At 29.0% G+C, this 23506-nt stretch overlaps 1 protein-coding gene across 4 annotated transcripts; it reads left to right on the top strand.

Moving 5' to 3' along the window:
• Positions 1 to 23286, top strand: LOC122855006 (tyrosine-protein phosphatase 69D). 4 transcript variants are annotated; one of them, XM_044156073.1, is made up of 9 exons: positions 1 to 553; positions 688 to 796; positions 994 to 1323; positions 2584 to 4473; positions 4547 to 4787; positions 5604 to 6615; positions 6693 to 6980; positions 21684 to 22115; positions 22187 to 23286. In XM_044156073.1, exons 2-9 carry the CDS (start codon positions 697 to 699, stop codon positions 22265 to 22267), a joined length of 4374 nt encoding a protein of 1457 aa, XP_044012008.1. In that variant the 5' UTR covers positions 1 to 553; positions 688 to 696; the 3' UTR covers positions 22268 to 23286. The 4 variants fall into 4 exon arrangements, with proteins under 4 accessions (XP_044012008.1, XP_044012007.1, XP_044012009.1 ...); XM_044156072.1 differs by having other exon boundaries at positions 1 to 605; XM_044156074.1 differs by having other exon boundaries at positions 1 to 796; positions 1003 to 1323.
• Positions 23287 to 23506: the final 220 nt, after the last annotated feature.

Below are 23506 nucleotides of genomic sequence, written 5' to 3'. Positions count from 1 at the left end.
TAAAAAATTTGCCCCGTGAATTGGACTGCTGATATTGCACATCCCCATTCCCCACTTATATTATAATTATATCATATATGCTACATATGCAGTTTATAATCTATATAACGGATACCTATTTTGTGTCCAATTTTTTTTAGAAAAATGAAACATATATGCAATTGTTATTAAATAACAAAGATTGTTTTTTATTTGAATAGAAGTTAATAAGTATAAGATGTGTGTTATATGGTGGTAGTCAGTGTTGTGTATGTAAACTGTATTATAATTTATACGAGGGACATCAACACCTTACAACCGGTGCCGCGGTGTTTTTGCCTTATTTTGACACAGCTTATCAGATATACTCAACTATTAAATTTTTGAAAATTTTTATATTCGATGATAATTTTTTTTTACTTCTCAATCAACATTTAACTGAGGGCTGAGAGCTAAATCAAGCTGCTTTGTAACCATAAACAAATTTTTGTGGTTAATGTTCGAAATACTGGGTCGACTATTGTGGAATTGAAATAAATTTGAATTAATCCAAAATAAAAAAAAGTTTGTTTATGTATGTAAACAAGTAAGATCTCTAGCGGATACAAACTTGGCATTACTGGCTCGTCAGTTTTTTTGTCCGTTGCATATTTTTTTTTATAATATTATTGTTTTTATTTAATTTTAGTTTATTTCGATATCTTATAGGGTGACGCCATGTTACGAAGCTACTCGTCGATGGCGAGATTAACAATGATTTTGATTTTATATTTTTTATTTGACATCGAAATATTTTCAAACAAATTGAAATTAGCTGGTGAGTATTTTCAGTTTAACAATAACGCTGTTTTATATTCAACATAGCAATTAATATAACTAAGACAACTTCTGACAAAGTAAAAAACTGTTTTTATAATATTTCCATCGAAAATAATAACAAACGTTATCGATTATCGTTTTTTTTTATTTATCAATCGTAAAAATTATAATGAGATAAACAAACTAATAAAATAGAAATTGCAGTTTCAGCGACTGTCATCACTGACATACTAGAAAAAAAAAATGATACATCGCAATTACCGGCTAGCTTAGAAATCGAGTCATCACAAAAAATTGATGGAATTGAAGCTGGGAGTACGCCATCGCTCACTTGCAAATTAAGTGAACCTGGACAAATTTGGTGGAAAACAAAAGATAAAAATTTAACTACTATTCGAGAATCTGATTATAGAGTTCGTTTGGATTTAAAAAAAATTAGTAGAAATGACAAAGGAAATTACTCGTGTATTGCAAAGACCAATGGCGGAAAATATCTCGAAAAAACAATCAGCATTCATGTAATAGGTAAGTTTTTTAATGACAGAACTTGCACAAGTTTTTTACTAGTAACTAATATTATACTATCTGAAAGTGTTAGTAAAATTATCTCTTGATTTATTTAAAATTTTTTAAAAACACTTCTATTAAAATTTTGATTATGAATCAATCAACTTAGACAATAATTGGAACTTTATACATTAGATTAAATTCAAATACCAATGTATAAATTATGTATATCACAGTGTTTAAATGATATTCAAGTAATTTTTTAGCCTTTTCAATTTAAATGAACATATAAAATTTTCTCATTAATTTTGAAATCACTTGAAACTGAGTTAGCTTTAATCATAATAAATTCTGCGTTCTTTATCTTAAATGATCGAAGAAATAATCCAGGCTCGATTAACTATATGTTAAAAGATAAAGGCGCTATACTATTGATGTATCGCAATGTGAGTTTAATTTTTGTTTGGTTTGCTGATCTTTAGAATAGGAAAAATAGAATGGTTTTGCATATAAATTTTATTACTTGATAAATCACAAAGTTATGCAGTGCTAAGTTATTAAAGGCCATGATACAGTAAATATATATTATTTTTTGTGTACTTCTTAATCCTTTGTATTAATATCGGAATTCCAAATAACATAAATTTTAAAAAATTAAAATAAAATAAACAAAAAATTGTTCAACATAAATATTTATTAAGTTTATTGTTAAAAAAACGGAGTAAATTCTGTTAATTAATGATTCCAATCAGTTTTCAATTAAAATGAATTAATCGATGGACGACAAAACAAAAGATTATTGAGTTCCTAAAAAAGTTATGGTAGTTTTTGCTTGACTTGTAATAATTGATGAAATAACGAAATTATTTTAACGCCGCTTATGTCGTTGTTTTATCAAAAAATAATTTTCGTTGATTTAGTTTTTCTATGAGCTTTTTCAAAGTTTTCCTCATTTTACTTACCAATAAAAAGTTTTTTGAAATTTTTTTGTAGCTTTACATCTAAAATAAAAATTGATTTTGATTATTTTTTCAAGCTAATGTAGTTGGCTACCGTATGCCTTCGTTAAATGATAAATTATGTTCGATTTTGTAAATTACTTGTATTTTCATTCGTATTATTTAGATCATTTTTAAGCAGTTTCATATTTATAATGAAAGTTTTGATTCCAAAATCAAGATTATACTATTACACTTTATTGAAAAATCTAAACTTAATTAATTACTTTTGTGTAATATAAATTTCTTATATTAATTTTGCATATATTAATTTGTTCAGAACCAGGAAAAATAGAACCAGCTTCTAGTGTTAGAATAAAAGCTGAAAAACCTTGTACACTAGAGTGTCATTTTCATGGTTATCCTTTAATAAATTTTACTTGGATGAAAGGTAATGACAGTGAATCGATAAAGCAACTTGAAAGCTCAAAAAATATATCAAATGTAAATGAAACCTATGTCATTATGAGACTACATTTTGAATCAGTATTCAGAAAAGATAATGGTACATACTCATGTATTGCATATGATTATTATGGTCCTGTTATTGATTTTCGAATTTTATATGTTATTGACAAGCCACAAATAAACATTGATTTTATAAAAGCAGTTGGCTTTGATAAAGTTTTTCTCAATTGGACAGTAAATGATGGCAATATGCCAATTAAAAGTTATAGAGTTAAAACTAAAAAAGATAACTCTACAACAGATTGGCAGTATTATCCTGAACAAATAAATGGTAGTAACACAAATTATGTATTAAAAGGATTTTCTAAATCAACAAAATATCAAATAAGTATTACTGCTGTCAATGATGTTGGTGATTCAGTACCTTACAACGATCCAAGATGGATTGAAACACTCAAAGATGATCCAGTTTTTGTACCAAGTGGAATGGTGAAGGGATCTGCCGATGCATCTATAACTCTTGGTTGGAGTGCACCGCCCCCAAATCTTCGCGAGCATGTGCATTATTATACTCTTATGCTTATTAATGGAGATAAAAAAAAAGAAGCTATGTATCCAGCTCAAGAGTTTAACGATTATGTTTTCGTAGATTTGCAACCGGCAACAACGTACCAGTTTCAAATTGCAGCGTGTTCAGATTATACAAAGCAATGTGGTAATTGGAGTAATGTCGTTAACGGTACTACAATGGATGGTATTTGTAGTCCACCAGAAAATTTAACTGTTGCATGCAAATTCGACAATATAAGTAGAATGGGCTTTGTTTCAGTTAGCTGGACTCCACCTCTTATTCCAAATGGCGTTATAACTCGTTATTTTTTAGCACTTCGAGGTGTTTCATATTATCGAAATAATAAAGCTCAAATGGACACTGATTACTGGGGTCCATCTGAACAAAATGTCAAAGAAACAGATCGAGTTTATGAATTTAAGAAAGTTCCAACAAATACGAATTATACTGTACGAATTTATGGTGTTACAAGACTTAAAAGTCCGGGTCAAGAAGCTATTGGTAGTTGTATAATGCCGGTTTCAAGACCCGAAGAAGAACATATGAATATGCGGAGTTGGAGAAAAATTGAAAATGAAGGAAAGCAACTTTTTAAATTATATTTACCTAGAATTACGGAAAGAAATGGACCTATTTGTTGCTATAGAATTTTTATGATTAAACTTGCACCACAACAAACATCTGGTGATTTGCCATTACCAGAAAATCTTGAAGTTCATTCTTATCATTATGCTCATGCATCACCGGCAGGTGGTGTTTATCTTGCTGAAATGTTTGACTCAGATCATCTTCACAGTGAAATTTTTCTTGGTGATGGACAAGAAGTTTTTAATAGAAGTTCAGCTTGTGAAAAATGTATTGGTTTACGACCCAAACCATCACCAACACTACATCTTATACCAGATATAACCGACACAAACTCTAACTCTTCTACAATTTCAATTACTCAATCAAGCATTTTAATGAATATCACTCATAGTTCAATGAATGTAATTTCATCAACTGTTGAGACAACTATTCAAGGACAATTTAAAAATAAAACTGATCAATCAGTTTCTCAATCAAGGAAAAAACGAAGATTTTCATCTGACATCAACTTAGTCGGGAATTCTATTGAACCTGATTTCCATTTACCGGATGATGGTTTTATTGATAATCAAGCAAACTACACTGGATTTATCGAAGTTATAGGTATAAATGATATATTTTTGTTATAAAATAAAAATATTTCCTTCATCGAACGATAATAAATATTATTTTTCAGTTTATAGTCAAGATCAATTATTGCCTACATACAGTCATTATTTAAATACCCTCTCTGGTGGATTTGAGCCCCGGACAATAATCGCCGAAGAAAACGAAGCCATAAGCATAATATTGCAGATAACAGTTGTTCTTACATTAATGATTATAATTTTGTTAAGTACACTATGTATTTTTCATCGATATACAAAACGTGAAGAACAAAGTGGAGACGAAAATATCAATCTTCGCAATAGTTTCCGGTGAGTAATCATTACCACTTTTAAATAATTTTTTTTTTTCTTAAGGGAGAACAGCCCCCATTGAAGGAAATTATAAACTTCTTTTTTTATTGCGTTTTTAGATAGTTAAAATTATGATGAATCTATTAAAACAAACTTCTAAGTCTCTTACAGAGTTAGTTTAAGAGTTATAATGTTTATAAAAAAAATAATTTAACATGGTCTCTTATGGAGTAATGAAAAAATGACCATCCAAAACAATAGTTATTGCAAAAAAAGTATAGATCGGAATTATTTTGTATAGTGTTTTTTTGTGAATATGAGTAAATGAAATTATTTAGAACAGATTGACAGTTTTAGTTTTGTCAGTTACTATCTTATTATTTATAAAAAATAGCAATTAAAAAAAAAAAACGCTAATTTTATCATTTTTTTTTTCTTGTCAACAAAAATATGGCAACTGCGCATTGGATTCGTGTTATAAATTTGATGGTATATTATCGACTGCGTCTCTAAAACGCGTGTCTACTTAGATCAAACGTTGCCAAATCGCTTTTGTTGTGTAGGTGTGAATTTTTTTTTAATTGTGTGGGTAAAAAAAATCAAAAGTTTTCACGTCAGCGACTGGTTTTGGTACAGGCAAAAAATAGAGCTCAGGGACAAAACTTTTGGTTGATATGATACGTACCGTTCTCCCTTAAGTTTTATATATAATTAAATATTTGCTAAAAAAGAATATTAATACTATTTGCTGTTGTTCATATACATTATTTTTCGAAACTTAATTTTTCATTTTTTTTTTTATATAATTTTTATAATTGATGCCTTTATTGGCAGGCATCTTTGCAGAAGTTTGAGAGGTAGACATCAATTAGTAGCAGCGAATCCTCCTGACATGCCACCAATTTCCAAAACAGAATTACTTCAAATATATATGGATCGTCATCGAGACTCTGACTATGGATTTCAGCATGAATTTGAGCTTCTTCCCGACCGTTTTACAGATCGCACAACAAGAGCCTCAGATTCTCGAGAAAATTTATACAAAAATCGCTATCCTGATATCAAGTGTTATGATCAGACTCGCGTTAAATTATCGCAAATTGATGGTATTTCTGGCTCAGACTACATAAATGCAAATTTTGTTCTTGGTTATAAAGAAAGAAAAAAGTTCATTTGCGCTCAAGGACCAATGGAAAATACTGTATGTGATTATTGGCGTATGATTTGGGAGCATCATTTAGAGCTTGTATTGATGTTAACTAATCTTGAAGAGTATTCAAAAACAAAATGTGCAAAATATTGGCCAGACAAAACTGAAACAAAAAATTTCGGTGACATTTGTGTTCAGCACATTAAACAGCGGACATATTCTGATTATGTTGTAAGAGAATTAAAAATGACAAAGACTGGTGAACGTGATGCACGAACAATTATTCAGTATCATTTTCTAGTTTGGAAAGATTTTATGGCTCCAGAACATCCTCATGCAATATTAAGATTTATAAAACGTGTTAATGAAGCTTATTCACTCGAGAAAGGGCCGATTCTTGTTCATTGTAGTGCTGGTGTTGGTAGAACTGGTACTTTGGTTGCACTTGATTCACTTCTTCAGCAACTTGATGAAGAGGGTGAAATTTCAATATTCAATACTGTATGTGATTTAAGACATCAACGAAACTTCCTTGTACAGTCTTTAAAGCAATACATATTTATTTATCGTTCACTTATGGAAATGGCAATTTATGGCGATACTGAGATACCAATTAGTCATCTAAAATCAACTGTTGAAAAATTACGACACAAAGAAAATGGGAAAGACAAATCTAAAATGGAAGATGAGTATGATGTAAGTTTATATATCAATTCATTTATGTATTTTCCTCAATTGATTTATTTATTTAATTATTGTTATCAAATTTACAGAAAATGACTTCAGTTTTGGAAGAACGTAAATCTTTTTCTGTTGGTTGTGGTGAAGAAAATAAGGCAAAGAATCAAAGTGAGTTGGTTATACCATACGATCGTAATCGTGTTATATTACCTCCAGTACTTGGAAGAGAACATTCAACTTATATCAATGCATCTTTCATTGAGGGATATGATAACTCTGAATCTTTCATCATAACACAAGATCCACTCGATACAACAATTCCTGATTTTTGGAGAATGATATCTGACACTTGCATTACGACTATTGTAATGCTTTCCGACGTGAGTGACATTATTAAATAACTTCTTTTATTTATGAAATAATATTTAAATATAGCTGCAATACTTTCAATATGATTATTGAGACTGACCGTTCAATATAGCATAAAAATAGTAAGGGTGATGTGCTATGTTTTAAGTATAAAGATTACTTTTTTTTTCTAAAAAAAAGTGAAACTTTTATTATTTGAAAATAGCCATTGTTTTAAGGTCAATGTATAACAGATTCGTAATAGCCTTCTAATATACTAAGTACAATTGCTGCTTTATACCAAGGCAATAAAAAACCAATAGAAGGCGTATCAAGTTTGCACTTTTTCGAATTTTTCGAACCCGCTTACGTAATTGAGGGTCACGATGCAATAACACGCGCTCGGAGCTCACAAAAACGTGCTATGAGTAAAAAAAAAAAATATTTTCTTTCTAATTCTAAATAATTTTTTTTTAATGATAATTAATAATTACTGTTTCTATTTTTTATCACGTTGTATAATTAATAATCATACAACGTGATAAAAAATAGAAACAGTAATTTTGAAAAAAAAACAAGACATTAATTATCAGATATTAGCTTGATTTGCAAGACTTTGGAAGCCTTCAGTTTTTCTAAAATTTTTTCATGTCACTGTGGGGTTTATTTTCGGGTCCACCCTCAAATTAAATTAAAATGAAATAAATTTTAAAGAAAAACGACTTCGAAAGCCTGCGGTCTTGAAATTAAAGACTTGTAAATTTATTTTAACAAAAATTAAGGAACTTAGAAAAATTTCAAACTACCCGATATAAAGTTATCAAGTTTCTAAATTAATTTATATCTATAAAAACGACTATATCTCGCTAATTCGTATTAGCATATTGCTCTTATCACCGAATTCATTTTATTACATAATTTTTTAAAATTTATATATTTTTTTTAAGAAAAAAAAATCAATTTCTTCTAATTTTAATAGATCTAAATTAAATTTTACTTTAAATATTTATTCAGATATTTATAATATAAAATTGATTCAAATAACAAAAATTAGAAGTCAAAAGTTTATAATGTAAATAATCTCTATCAATATCAATTGAAATGGCTGAGTAGTTGCGTATCCGACTTTCACACCGGAGACCTATGATCGTTCCTTCGTAGGTTTTTACAGAGGTGGGATAGACGCGAAGCGTCCCACCAAAGTTTTGTTGGGAAACGGTAAATTCAGATTTGAGGCACCGTGCGGTGAGGGCCACGGCTTATTTCGAATTATGCAATTCTACTGTTCTGGCTAGTTTAATGGCTGGTAAAATTATGTAGATATTGTGTGTTTGGCTATAACTGAAGCTAAGGAAAAGATGTAGCTGAGGAAAAAATGTAGCTAAGGAAAAAATCTAGCTTATTATTAATTAAAATTAATTAAAAAGTAAAAATTATTCAAAGTCTCTATTTTTTTACTTTTATTTGACTTGGCAAAACTAGCCAAGAATATCAACTGAAAGTCTTTTAGATCGAATTTTTTTTTTTTTTCTCGTAACGAATCATATTGAAAAAAAGAACTGTTATGCAGTAAATACGGCACAGTAAGACACTGACGCTAAAGTCACAACAAGATATTTACAAGCCTTATGGACCAATGGAAATTAAAAAGTTACGCCAATTATATTTTCCTAAACATACAATATCTACATAATTTTACCAGCTTAATATTTCTCTCAGCTACATCTTTTCTTTAGCTAGATTTTTTACTTAGCTAGACTTTGAACTAAGCTAGATCTTTTACTTAGCTTTAATTATAGCCCAACACACAATATCCATAGGGTGCCACGAATCTGAATTTACCTACGTCCGTTTTGTTTTCACTATATGTTTTATGAATACCGCTCATAGCTTCCATAATAATTAAGGGAGTTTGAACAACACTTGATTATCTTTAACTTTTTTTTTAAATTTTCAGAGTAGGTTTATGAAATAGTTATCTATATTATGCTAAAATTTCAGAAGTCTATCCCCGCTAGTAAAATAGTTATTAATATTTAACCTCCTGGGGACCCCCCCGTGGTGAGGGTCATGGTTTATGCCATTCTACGGCTCTTCGGTTTTCAGTTTTAGCTCTCTCAGTTTTGGCTAGTTTTGCCAAGTCAAATAAAAGTAAAATAAGGGACTTAGAATTTTTTTTAAATTTTTTTTATTTTTTCTTTAAGTTTGATTCTTATATTTTTTCATAATTAATTTTAGATATTTTCCTTATTCACAATTTACCCAAGAATTTGGATAGTAAAATGAGCTAGATATTGATTGTTTAGCTACAATTACAGCTATAATAAAAAATCTAGCTAAGTAGGAAATTAAGCTGGTAAAATTAGGTAGATATTGTGTGTTTGACTATAATTAAAGCTAAGTAAAAAATCTAGCTAAGTAAAGAATCTAGGCCAAAATAGCTAAAGAAAGAAGGTAGCCAGATAAATTAATTCGTAGACTAGATCAATTTTACAGCCATTAGACACAATTATTTTTCTTTAAATAGAAAATAATGCTGTAAAAATAATCTAGACTACAAAATAATTTATTTGGCGACATTCTTTTCTTAGAAATACATTTGCTTCAATTCATTAATGAAATAGCCATTGGCAAATGTATCTAAGGAAAGGATGTGGCCAAATAAATTAATTTGGAGACTAAATTATTTTTACAGCATTTTTTTCTATTTAAAAACAAATTATTGTGTCACATAGCTGTGAAAATAGTCTAGACTACGAATTAATTTAATTTGGCCTCATTCCTGCTTCAAAACGATTTGCCAATAGCTATTTAATTAATTATGGCAAATTTTTTTAAAGAAAGGAAGTTGCCAAATAAATTAATTCGCATAGTAGATTCTTTTTACAGTATTATTTTTTATTAAAAAAAAAAATTACTCTGTCAAATAGCTGTAAAAAGAATCTCGACTGCGTATTAATTTATTTGGCAACAACCTTCCCTTAGAAACATTTGACAATAGTATTTCGATATATTCTAGCAAATGTCTAAGGGGTTAATGAAGATTACCACACAAATCATTTAGTTTTATATATTTTTAAGGAATTTTAATTTCCTATTGTTTTCGCTTTTCATCTGCCTCCCCCCCCCCCCCCCAAAAATTTTCTGAGTCCCTTAATCTGAATACGATAAATATAAAAAATATTATTAAATATAAAGGAAAATATAGAAAAGTCACTGAATAAAAAGAAAAATACGATAAATATGCAAAATATCAGTAAATATGAAAGAAAAATCACTGAATATAAAGAAAAATACGATACATATGGGAAATATCAATGAAAAATTAGTAAATATAAAGAAAAAACGATAAATATGGGAAAATATCAGTAAATATAAAGGAAAATTTACTGAATATAAACAAAAAAACGGAAAATATAGAAAAATATCAGTGAAAATAAAGAAAAAATCGTGAAATATAAAGAAAAAACCGATAAATATGGAAAAATATCAGTAAATATGAAGGAAAAATCACTGAATATGAAGAAAAATACGATACAAATGGGAAAATATCAGTAAGCTCTATCTGGCGTCCGAATTTTGAATTAATTAAAAAAACAAACAATTTCATCCATGGCGCGTAAACACACACGTGGGTTCAGACGCCATAATGATAATAATTATCGACGCTCGATTCTGATTGGCCAACTTAAAACGTTAATAACTGAGGCACAAAGCGTCGTAGATATCTTATAATATGTTTTTGAGATATAGCTGTTTTATATTTTGTGTTTATTGAGTTTCACAAATATTTAGATTATATATCTGTATACATATATCAAGAATATATTCCACATGGATATATCAGAAAATATATTCATAGAATACATATCTTATTATATATTTTTTGCTATGCGGGAATAAAAAAATAATGATACCAGTAGAGGCTAATATAAAATTCGAAGACGATGAGGAAAATGAAAATATAATAAAGATTAATTTCGAATTGAAAAAATACAAGAAATCATCTGCCAAATAATTCATCTGCAGGTAAAATTTTAGCAAAAAAAAAAAAAAAAAAGAAAATTTTCAATGCTGATAATGTAATTATATAGATATCACCGCAGTCATAATAGCAATAAATGAAGTGGAATTTATATATGCAATGACAGGACGGTTATTAAAAAAAAGAACAATAATATTAGCAGATGACAGTCATTATCAAGTAAAATAAAATTCGAATAAAAAAAATTTAATAAACCAAGTAAAGATACTAAATTTACTAAAGAAAATATGAAAGGAACAAACAAAATAGATGAATAATTTTTAGTTGTAATAGTAATCATTGTAACAATAGAGAATAAAATAAATTTTGTAATCACGAATTTCAATAAAGAAATTAAAATTTCCCCTCGCAGGGCAGGCACAGTTGCTTCAGCAACTGTTTCATCATTTTTTTATATTTGCCAAATTAAATTTAAATATATTTAAAATATATAATACCAAGTGACAGCTTGCTCTTCATTGACGGTCGGTAAAAAAAAGACTTTCAAAATGGCGTCATATGTAAATTACATAGATCACATAAATTACATAAATTACAGTAATTTACATGTAATGTATTAAACTCAAAAATCGACCAAAGACCCATCACTGCCTATAGGTGTCACTGATAAAGACAAAGCAACATGGTTAAAATTACAATGGGCCATAGCAAAAACAATGACGGACTTAGAAATGTCAACTGCCCCCACTTTTTAGCCGACGGCGCAGGCTCGACTTTGCCTGCTTTCAAGTTGTTAATGTAAAACAAACAAATATTAATTTTCGTAATCGTTGTTGTGGCGCAGCGGATAACGCGTAGGGTTTCCATTCAGAAGATATGGAATTCAAATCCTGGTTAACTTCAATTTTTTATGTTAAACTATTCATCGTAGGAAATAAAAAAATAAATAAATTATAAATATTGACCTTAAAAAAAAAATTTTTTTTATAATATTTTTAATAAACAAAATAAATTTTGCGTTTGACCATAATAAAAATTACTATGGTACACAAAAAAAAATAGCCACGCCCACACGACATTTTGCTATGGCCCATATGAAATTATCATAAAACCAATGTTTTTTTCGTAAAAAAAAATAAAAAATTCTCTCCGTGTAGTTTAAAAAAATGACAATCGAAACGTCGTACAACTCAAAAATCGCCTCATGTTCTCGGCCAAAAACATGAGGCCATTTTTGAGTTGTACGACGTTCCGATTGTCATTTTTTAAAACTATATGTCACCATGTTGCCACTTACAAAAATCTAAAATAACTCGCGAACTTCTCGGCTCTGATAATAATATAATATTTTAATTGCTTTAACGTACAACGCTAGTAAAGTTGATGGAATGAGGATGTTATGAAATTTTGAGATTAGATAAATGGAATAATAATGCATCCTAATGTGCCCTCAGAATTACAGGTATTGGTATTCGTTTTTTTTATATTAATTATTAAAGTCGGCCTGTTTTAGAGAGGTTATACATGGCTCCTATGTAGGGTTACCATATCTTGAAAAAGCCAAATCAGGACATTTTCCTCCCACTCCAAAATTTTACCCCCTCCACCTATAAATTTATGTTTCAAGTAGTTAATCATAACAATTCATTTATTTTGATTATATGTTATTTATTCATTTGTTTTCTTTTAATTATTCAATAATTATTCATTAAAATTACACAAACGATAGAAAAATTTTTTACAGTAGTTAATTTCTTTGTCTAAATTAATTCATCGAAAATTAATTGGTAAGCGAAATCCTTTCGTTAGGCTTTTTTGTTATAGCTTTTAAGTTGTTAAATTAATAATTATTTAAACAAACTGAAAGCTATGAGAAAAATGGCTAAGGAAGGAAGTTGCTTACCAAATAATTTTTGAAGAATTAATTTGGCTAAAAAAAATAATTAGCGAGCTACATCCTTTTCTTAGCAACTTGACAATATAGCTTTTTATTTATTCAAACAAATTGAAAGCTATAGGAAAAATGGCTGAGTAATAGATGTTGCTTACCAATTAATTGTCAATAGCCTTTTATCTATTTAAACAACCCTGGTGGAAAAAATCTCTCCGGATTCTCTCCGGATTTCGACGTAATTGAGACTTTCAGAGATATTTACAGAGTAATCTCCAGACTATTTTCATAATATCTCCGGATTTTTTCCGGAATTTTCGCTTAAAAAAAACCAACAAAAAAAAATAGAAAAATCAATAAAAGAACCAGAAATAAAAGTTTACATACGAAATATAAAAACCGAATTTTCTTCCAAGAAAATCCGGAGAAAATCCGAATAAATTTCGGATTAATATCTCCGGTAGTCTCAATTGTGAATTGCGTAGAAAATTATGAGAAATCCGGAAAAAATCCGGATAAATTATTTCTACCAGGGAAATTGAAAGCTATAGAAAAAATGGCTAAGGAAAGGAAGTTGCTTACCAATTAATTTTTGAAGAATTAATTTAGCTCAATTTAGCTAAAGAAATTAAATGGCAAACCACAAAATTTACAAAAATAAAAGAAGGGTTGCCTACGCTATAGAAGTTTTGCATCGGGCCCTCTATACTCTATAGGACGAGGTACATATTCTGCACGCCATTTTAATTTCAATAATTAGAGGTATTCAAGAGTCTATCATAGTTAGCGTAAATGATAAATTCTATATTATATTTATTAAAAAAAAAAATTATAATAAAAAAAAATTTTTTTAAATTGTGAACGAGTCTCAAAAATCAGGACATTTGACAAATCTGGACCGTATCAGGACAAGCCAAACAAAATCAGGACATGTCCTGCTAAATCAGGACGCATGGTAACCCTACTCCTATGGAAGCAAGTGTAACAAAATAATTTCGAACATAAACAAATGTGGTCAAACGTATTGACAGATTTCCCAAAAAATACTGAATTATAAAAAAAAATATGAAGTTTTTTTGATACCAATATTATTGTGGCACGCCGTATTAGATTTTCTGTAATTATAAAAACTATCCACAAAAAAAATGGAATTTCATCAGGTTTTTCACTGTTTATCACCATCAGTCCGACAACATAATGAACACAATTCAGTGTTTTTTTTTTTAAATACGATTATAAAATTTTATTCTATGGAAAAATGATTCTTCATGGTATCTATTTATTGATCAATTATACTGATCAAACTATATATAAATAATGATTGATTTCATACAAAAAAAAACTAATTAAAAATATTTTTTTTCTATTTTTTTGGAGTTGTCAAGCATGGATATTTCCTGTGTTAAAGCATAGGAGCTGAATTTAGGCCACGCCCCAAAAATTTTGCTAGCGTTGTACGTTCACTGTAAAAAAAAAATTCTATATTTGATAACAAAACTTCTTGAAAATAGAATTTTCGTTCTAGGAAATTTTTAGTTTTGAAAGAAGAAAAAAAGTTCTTGTTATGAATAGAAAACCTCTTGTTAAAAGACAAAAAAATTCTTGAAACATGACAGATTTAGATTTGAAATGAACCTAAAATAGATTTGAAAAAGAAAAATTATCTTTGTAATGATAATAAAACTTCTTGAAATAAATGCTAAAAAGGTCTTGAATTAATACGCATAGTTCTTGAATAAAATCTTTTTGTTCTCACTTCAAGACCAACAGTTCTAAATTTTAGAACAAGGCTTCTTGGAAATAATCAAGCTGTGTCTCGAATTGAGAACAAAAAGATTTCTATCGAGTCAAAATTAGATTCAATTCAAAAAGTAAATTACTACTGATTTAAATAAATAAAAAAATTATTTATTTAACATTGCACTTTTGTTAATTACTAGAAGTACAGTGCAACTTTACATTGTAAACCATATTTTTTTTTCCCTAAACTAACTACCTATGAGGGGAACCGAACCCTTGACCGACGCAAACCACGATATCTTAAAGTCTTAAACCTAACGACTTTCCCACCGAGCCACGAGCGCATGTACATGACGGTACGAAAATTTCTGTTCTCATAAAGCACGACATTTAAGAAGAAAGATTACGTCATATTCAAATTAAAGTTAATTTTGTTAACAAGTCAAAAGGAAAATGTTTTGCTCATATTTTTTTTTAACATATATCATAAGAAAACTTGTCAGACATAATAAAATATTCTTTTTCGATGTTTGTATCACTTTAATAATAATATGATAATAATATAAAAAATGAATACCGACTAAAGATTAGTTTTCTATTAAATTTTTTTTATATTAATTTTTTTTATATCATTTAGTTTTATATTTGTCGTACACGGAAAAAAATTTCTGGCGAATGCCACTATACTTCTGGTTGCCACAACTGAACAAAGTTCCGCTGCATGGAAGTTCGGTTACAGCAACCGAACTCGCGTACTGGTAACTGAGTTGAGCTATATCAACCATACTGTTAGTTAGGACGCCCATCGTGCTTTTTCTTACCTTATCGCATAACGATTTGAAATACGTTTATTCGACGTGTCTTGACGAGTACAATATGCAGCTTCAGTGGCCGACCCTTTTGGTGGAACGACAGGGGGTGGCTGACGGCCAAAGTAGGTGGATGAGGTAAGTTAACTTACCTCATCGCATAACGATTTGAAATAGGCCCAATCGATTGGTAATGATGCCCTGAACACGAAAATAATAATGGCCGACCATTTAGAGGGCACTTTTTTAATGGCCGACCAAAAAACTGCAAAATTGAGAAAAAAAAATGAGGTAAGTTAACTTACCTCATCGCATAACGATTGGAAATAGGCCCAATCGATTGGTAATGATGCCCTGAATACGAAAATAATAATGGCCGACCATTTAGAGGGCACTTTTTTGATGGCCGACCAAAAAACTCCAAGTTTTTATGTTTGTCCTTAAGATTTAGAGTTTTTTGGTCGGCCATCAAAAAAGTTCCATCTAAATGGTCGGCCATTATTATTTTCGTATTCAGGGCATCATTACCAATCGATTGGGCCTATTTCCAATCGTTATGCAATGAGGTAAGTTAACTTACCTCATCCACCTACTTTGACCGTCAGCCACCCCCTGTCGTTCCACCAAAACGGTCGGCCACTGAAGCTGCATATTGTACTCGTCAAGACACGTCGAATAAACGTATTTCAAATCGTTATGCGATGAGGTAAGAAAAAGCACGATGGGCTCCCTAACTATAATTGTTTAGAGAGCTGTCAAATGAGTTTGATGTTTTATTTAACTCAATAAATTTTGATGGACCAACTTTTATCTCTTCTGAGAAAAGTGTGTTAAAATAGAGCATGCATGCTAATTTTAATTGATTACCAACAGCAATTGTATAACATAAATTTTTGCTTGAACTTGATGAAATAGCAGTGTTTTTTGGTTCTCGATGCTTAGCCTCATATCGCATACTCCAATACTTTATTATAGGACCACATAAATCTATTACTGATGGATAGTGTGTTAAATGGTGATCAGTTGCTTTTAAAGATCTATTCAATATATTTCTTGCTATAGAGTGATGCTGTTGAATAAGTCCTTTCAAAAGTAAATGAGAGTCTTTTTGTATTGATGTTGAAGTGATAATAGCAAGAATTTGTCTCAAATTTGTATACAAATTCCATGCAGAATCTAATTCTGGGATTAAATCACCAATGATTAATCTAAAATGACGTACAAATGTCCACATTTCATTTGCTGACATTTTTAAATCATCTTTAGCTAATCTTTGAGGTGTTATTTCTGGTGGAATATTTTTCGAATCTGAACCAAAGTCATGATATTTTAAACGATTATTGAATTGATCTAAAGTAAAATAACCTTTGTTTATATAATATTTCATCAACACAGGCATGTCGTAAAAACAAGTCCCCTCGATGACATCATGCATTCCATCTACAGACTTATTTATTGTTACATAATAGTTATTGAGTTTGTGAAAAATACATTTTGTATTTATGCCAGTGAGACTTGGATCATTAATTTTTAAATCTTGATCATAATTATTTATTGTACGTAAAAAATAAATATCTTCAGTTGAAGCTAGTGAACGTTGCAACTTACTCATTTTACACATTCTACACGAATAATTTGCGTTGAAGCTTTCAATGAAACTTAATATTGAATGAAGACCCAAATTATCGCCTAAAATAAGTCCTAATTTAAAATAAATTTTGATTTTTTTTGATGCTAAGTCTACTTCTATTCCTTCGTTTTCTAAGTAAATTAATTCATCAATTAATTTTCTAAAAATAGCAATGTTTCCAAACTGAGTTCTATCTTTAGAATAAAATACAAGAGCCACAAAAATTGAAGCCAGTGATGACTGAAATTCAGGTGGAAAACAAGGTATAGAAACATATGTTCCACCTATTTTATTTGTCCCAGCATGACTACCAAGAGCATTACCTGACTCGAAATCATCAAAATAAAGAAAAATAGGAAAGATTATTTTATCATCTGAGCCTTTAGTCAAGTTTTTCCAGAGACGACTTTGTATAAAACTTCTGGTTATTTCAGTTTCACCCTCTAATTCTTTTTTATAACTCAAAATTTTATCTAATACATTTGGCAACTCAAAAATTTTTTTAAATAATTGTCTCAAAGGAACCAAATAAGCAACTGCTGGTTTACTGATTGTTTTTATATTGCCATCAGCATCACGTTTTGAATCATAAGATTTTTCACCAACATTAATTTCTAATGGTGGGATAAAAATTCCTGTTTTTTCAAGATGACCAATACGTTTAAATTCAGAATCAAAACATTTTAAAGAGTCTAGAAACATATCAAACAAAAACTTAGCATCAGAAAAAAAATGTAATCCAGTTTTTTCTGAATTTATATTTTTTTCAAGATTATTTTTAATAATATTTAAACCTGATTGGATAATCGTTTGTACATTTTCAAAAATGAATTGAATTTGACTTCTAGAAAAATTAAAACTAGATCCATATAACTTTAACACTATTTCATTTATAATTTTTTTAAACAATTCATACTCGGGTATTATTGATGAACTACTTGTACTTTCTTGGGAATTTGAGTTTAAAGATTTCTCATTTGACGTAACATGTGTTTTTAATAAATGTTGTTTGAAGTCATTGAAATTTGTGAATGAATCAAAGCATGTATATTCAGCACATTTGTATTCTAAATGATTACCATAATGATGGTAATTTAAAAAATGATTTTCTAAGCTAACTAAAGAATAGTCTTTATTACAAATAAAGCAACGAGGCATTTTTATTTTTTATGTATCACGCAATATATATGTTTTTAACGAATGAATAAACATAAAAGTTTTTTTAAATTAATCCAATAATTTCATTTGGTTAATCAAACGTTTGAGCTCGGGTTTATTTTTATCAGTCTCACCAGTGATTCGATAAATCCTGTGTTGTAGAAGAATCCAAATATTTTCTGAAATTTTCGGAAAATCCAATTGGAGACTGTAAAAGCTTTTAAATGCAGAGTCAATCGCGTTTAAAGTCGAAATAGCTTCATATTTTATGTCGTTAATGATGACATAATATTTGTCAATTTTTGTCAATGATTCTCCTACAATTACTGGTAAAGGTTGAATTGGAATTTTATTTTCTTCATGATACTTTTTCCTTTCATTCAAAGCAATTATTAATTCTTCTTCACTCTGGAATAAAATATATATTTAAAAATAATTATAAAATGAAAATTATATAGAGGATGTCTCGTAAGTCGCGCATGCCAGGTATACCACGAGATTGAACGTGAAATTTTAAATAGTACGTGTTTTTAAATTTTGGGTCTACGACGCTTTGTGCCCGAGTTATTAGCGTTTTAAGTTGACCAATGAGAATCGAGCGTCGATAATTATCATCATTATGGCGTTTGAACCCACGTGTGTGTTTACGCGCCATGGATTAAAATGTTTTTGTTTTTTTAATTAATTCAAAATTCGAACGCCAGATAGAGCTAAATCATAAATTCGCTGGATAAATGCGCAGCTGCATACTCACACACACAGCACTCACACTAATTATGACAAAATAATCACTTATAATTTAAAATCACATTTACATTTTTGATCACATTATGTGATTTATTTTTTGATCACATTTTAATTTAAAATACTTTTATATTTTTTTTGATCACATTATGTGATTATTCTATCAATGTGATCAATAAATAAATCACATAATGTGATCAAAAAATATAAATGTGATTTTAAATTAGAAAAGATCATATTTTTGATCACATTATGTGATTTATTTATTGATTGCATTGATAGAATAATCACATAATGTGATAAAAAAAAATATAAAAGTATTTTAAATTAAAATGTGATCAAAAAATAAAAATAAATCATATATATTTGACATGGCTATGCACCCTTTTTACTTAGCTATATTTTTTAATTAGCTATATTTTTTTACTTAGCTACATCTTTTCCTTAGCTACATCTTTTCCTTAGCTGTATTTTTTACTTAGCTATATTTATAGCCAAACACACAATATCTATATAATTTTACCAGCTATATTTTTTACTTAGCTGTATTTTTTACTTAGCTATACTTTTTACTTAGCTATATTTTTTACTTAGCTATATTTTTACTTAGCTATATTTATAGCCAAACACACAATATCTATATAATTTTACCAGCTATATTTTTTACTTAGCTGTATTTTTTACTTAGCTATATTTTTTACTTAGCTATATTTATAGCCAAACACACAATATCTATATAATTTTACCAGCTATATTTTTTACTTAGCTACATCTTTTTCCTTAGCTCCATTATATTATCAATTATGAAAAAAATTATCATTAACATTAGAAAGATATCGAAAACTCAAAAACTATTCACGTGATAAAAAAATTTTATTATTTTTTTTTTTTCTCTTTGATGAGTTTAATCAATTTCTATTATTAAATTAATAAAAAAATAAAAAAATCGATATATCGAAATTTTCAAATTATCGCGGCTCGAAAACTTTTTGAGATATCGAAATTTTTATTTAGACTTTTTTCTTCGACTCGACGAGTTTTATCAAATGCCATTACTAGATTCTGGAAATATCTATTATTTTACTAAGCATATTTACATAACCGATAAATAGCCGTATTTTTCATAGTAAACTCAATTTTTAACCACTTTGCGCATTCGTAGGAATTTTTTCCGTATTTTTCCCGTAATCCTTAGAAAATTTCCTATAAGAAACCGATAAAAAAACATGTTGTCTCGGATATCGGAATCTTGCCAAACAGAAAACCGGCAAATGTTACATGCTTGTATATAAGTGTATATAGCTGAGGCCATCGGGGCACGATTCAGTTGAGAACACGAAACATTCAGTTGAGGGCGCTTATTTTTAAAATCGTAGGGGGAGCTAAATACATGTATAGTTGTCGCGGCTATAAGTCTGGTTGTGGTAGCTGAACTCGATTACTTGAATTAAGTTCAGCTCTCACAGCTGAACAAATAGTTGCAGTCACTGAACGTATAGTGACTGCAACCATACTCCTGTGACGGCATTCGCCAGAAATTTTTTTCCGTGTAGGTATTTATTATCAAACTTGATTTTTTTAATTGAAATATGATTTAATTTTTCTTCTTAAATGTCGTGCTTTATGAGAACAGAAATTTTCGTACCGTCATGTACATGCGCTCGTGGCTCGGTGGGTAAGTCGTTAGGTTTAAGATATCGTGGTTCGCGTCGGTCAAGGGTTCAATTCCCCTCATAGGTAATTAGTTTAGGAAAAAAAAATATGGTTTACAATGTAAAGTTGCACTGTACTTCTGGTAATTAACAAAAGTAATGCTAAATAAATAATTTTTTTATTTATTTAAATCAGTAGTAATTTACTTCTTGAATTGAATCTAATTTTGACTTGATAGAAATCTTTTTGTTCTCAATTCAAGACACAACTTGATTATTTCCAAGAAACCTTGTTCTAAAATTTAGAACTGTTGTTCTTGAAGTGAGAACAAAAAGATTTTTTTTCAAGAACTATGCGTCTAAATTCAAGGCCATTTTGGATTATTTCCAAGAAGCCTTGTTCTAAAATTTAGAACTGTTGTTCATGAAGTGAGAACAAAAAGATTTTTTTTAAGAAGTATGCGTCTCAATTCAAGAACTTTTTAGCATTTATTTCAAGAAGTTTCATTATCATTACAAAGATAATTTTTTTTTTTTTCAAATCTATTTTAGGTTCATTTCAAATCTAAATCTGTCATGTTTCAAGAATTTCTTTGTCTTTTAACAAGAAGTTTTCTATTCATAACAAGAACTTTTTTTCTTTTTTCAAATCTAAAAATTTCCTAGAACAAAAGTTCTATCTGATAGAACTTTTTTTTTTCAGTGTTAAAATAAATAACAAATTTTATATGTACGTAAAAGAAAAGGGAACTTGAAAGAGTTTTACGAAATTGTAATTAATTTCAAGTTGTGTTTTTGTTTAACATATATTAAAATATAGTTCTTAACTAAATATAAAAACGTGAAATAGTCTTTAAAAAGAAATTTACAAGAACGGAGGCAAAATGACGTAAAATTAAAAAAAAAAATTTAAAGATGATCGTCTTTTAAATAATAAGACGGTTAAAGACACAACGAAACGATTAGCTTCATTTTAAGTCTGAGCAGAACGTAAAAGACTCAGCAGGACTGAAAAATTTTGACTCAGGTGGATTTTAGGATTGAAAAATCACTTTATTTATATTGCAATTTATTGTCTTACAACAAAACCACTAAAAAATAATGATATTTTATTTTATTTTTTTAGTTGAATGAAAGTCCTCGAAAATGTCCGCGGTATTGGCCAGAGGATGAAGCAGTACACGAACACATTCAGGTCCGGTATATACAGAGTGAAAGCTGTCCCTACTATACCAGGCGCGAGCTTTGCGTTACGAATACAAAAACAGATGAAACTTTAGTTGTAACGCAGTATCAGTATCATGGATGGCCTACGGTTGAAGGTGAAGTACCCGAAGTTACACGTGGGGTAATTGAACTTGTCAATCAGACGGGTGTCATGAATTCTACAAGTATTAGTGGACCACTTTTGGTCCATTGTAGTTTTGGATCTGACCGAAGTTCGATGTTTGTTGCGCTGAGCATACTTGTACAACAGTTGAGAACTGAAAAACGCGTTGATATTTTTACGACAACAAAAAAATTGCGATCGCAAAGACATGGAATGATAAGTAGTTTTGTAAGTTATCTATTGTTTTATTGATTTTTTTTACTTTAAAACTTTTTTTCATTATATTTGCGTTTTTACAGGCACAGTACGATTTTCTTCACAGAGCTATTATGAACTATGCTGATCTTCATAACTTAACTGAAGACGAAACAAGCTCTTAATGAGTGATTAGTTCAACTTTTTTATGGTATAACATTTTGTCGTCACGCTTAAGTCATCAGTGAATTAAAATTATAAGAAAAACATTCTTTTTAATTAAAAATTGAAAATCCTGTGACTACGTTGATCATAGTCAAGCATAATAACCAAAGGATTATAATAGTATTTTGAGTGATAAAATATATGCATTACTAAAAGTAATGTAGTTGATGTTCAGTCAATGCGTAATTAATGTGGTTTGTAGATTAACTCGACTTGAATATTTTTATTTAAGGAAAAAAAATGAAAATATTTATTTAATAAACAACAGCATAAAGACGTCTCCAATTGTTCGTATCTGCTAAAAGTAGCTCTTTTAATCTTACTAACGAGGTGATAAGGTTGAAAAAAATTTTAATTAATGAAAATATTATTTTTTTTTGTTACATGTAATTTTGTTCGATTTTGGTTTTATTCATTTGGGTCCTGAATAAATCAATTAAAGTATATTTGCGCAGCGCCCAAAGCTTGATTGAATCATTAAAAAAGTCGAAATTCATAATTATGAAAGCCTCATATTATTGTGAATATAAATATATTTGTAACGAAACAAACTGCACTAATGAATGTTTTAAGTATGTTTTTAGTATGAATGAGTGACAACTAAACGAATCATTGTACTCTTATAATATGATTCAACCTACATAAAACTCAGAATAAATCTTTTTTAGAACCGGAAAGGAACTCCAGTTTTTTAGGTTTTGATAATACTAACGAGAAGTTTTTCTTGGTAGAAATCATAGTGTCAAAATTTTTTAAATCAAGCATCAATCACAAATAAATGTTGTTTGAATTAAATCAATCAAATCAGGAGTTGCGCTCCAAACATATATGTATAGTTATATATTGTCGAGCGGTAATCTCAGTGTGTTAATTTATCTTGAGCTAAAAAAAAATTTGTGAAAAATATTCTCATAATTCGCACAAATAAATCAATATTTATATGTGTATATGATGAAAAATATATTGATAATTGAAATTATATTTAAAAATGTAATTAAAAGTGCTGTCAATAATAATATAATTATATCTTAAACCACTAATATTTTAAATTAGATTTTAATCATTGATCATCGGCAATTTGTTTTAAAATGAAATCATGGTGTCATCAAAATCCTTTATGAACAACCTCTCGGATAATGATGATACCATAAAAATATTTTTGGTAAAATCTTACAAAAATATGATAGTTCTCTGACTGA

The sequence above is a fragment of the Aphidius gifuensis genome, linkage group LG4 (assembly GCF_014905175.1).
Source record: "Aphidius gifuensis isolate YNYX2018 linkage group LG4, ASM1490517v1, whole genome shotgun sequence".
Lineage (NCBI taxonomy): Eukaryota > Metazoa > Arthropoda > Insecta > Hymenoptera > Braconidae > Aphidius > Aphidius gifuensis.
Note: the sequence above shows the minus strand (reverse complement) of the source record. Positions and strands in the feature narration are given on the sequence as shown.

What these genes read in the sequence shown, in the direction of transcription:
- LOC122855006 (XM_044156073.1), top strand. Translation starts at nt 697, where the DNA reads ATGTTACGAAGCTACTCGTCGATGGCGAGATTAACAATGATTTTGATT. An exon ending in CTATTGTAATGCTTTCCGAC is followed by an intron (nt 6,981 to 21,683) that starts GTGAGTGACATT and finishes TTATTTTTTTAG; the next exon opens with TTGAATGAAAGTCCTCGAAA. An exon ending in ATGGAATGATAAGTAGTTTT is followed by an intron (nt 22,116 to 22,186) that starts GTAAGTTATCTA and finishes GCGTTTTTACAG; the next exon opens with GCACAGTACGATTTTCTTCA.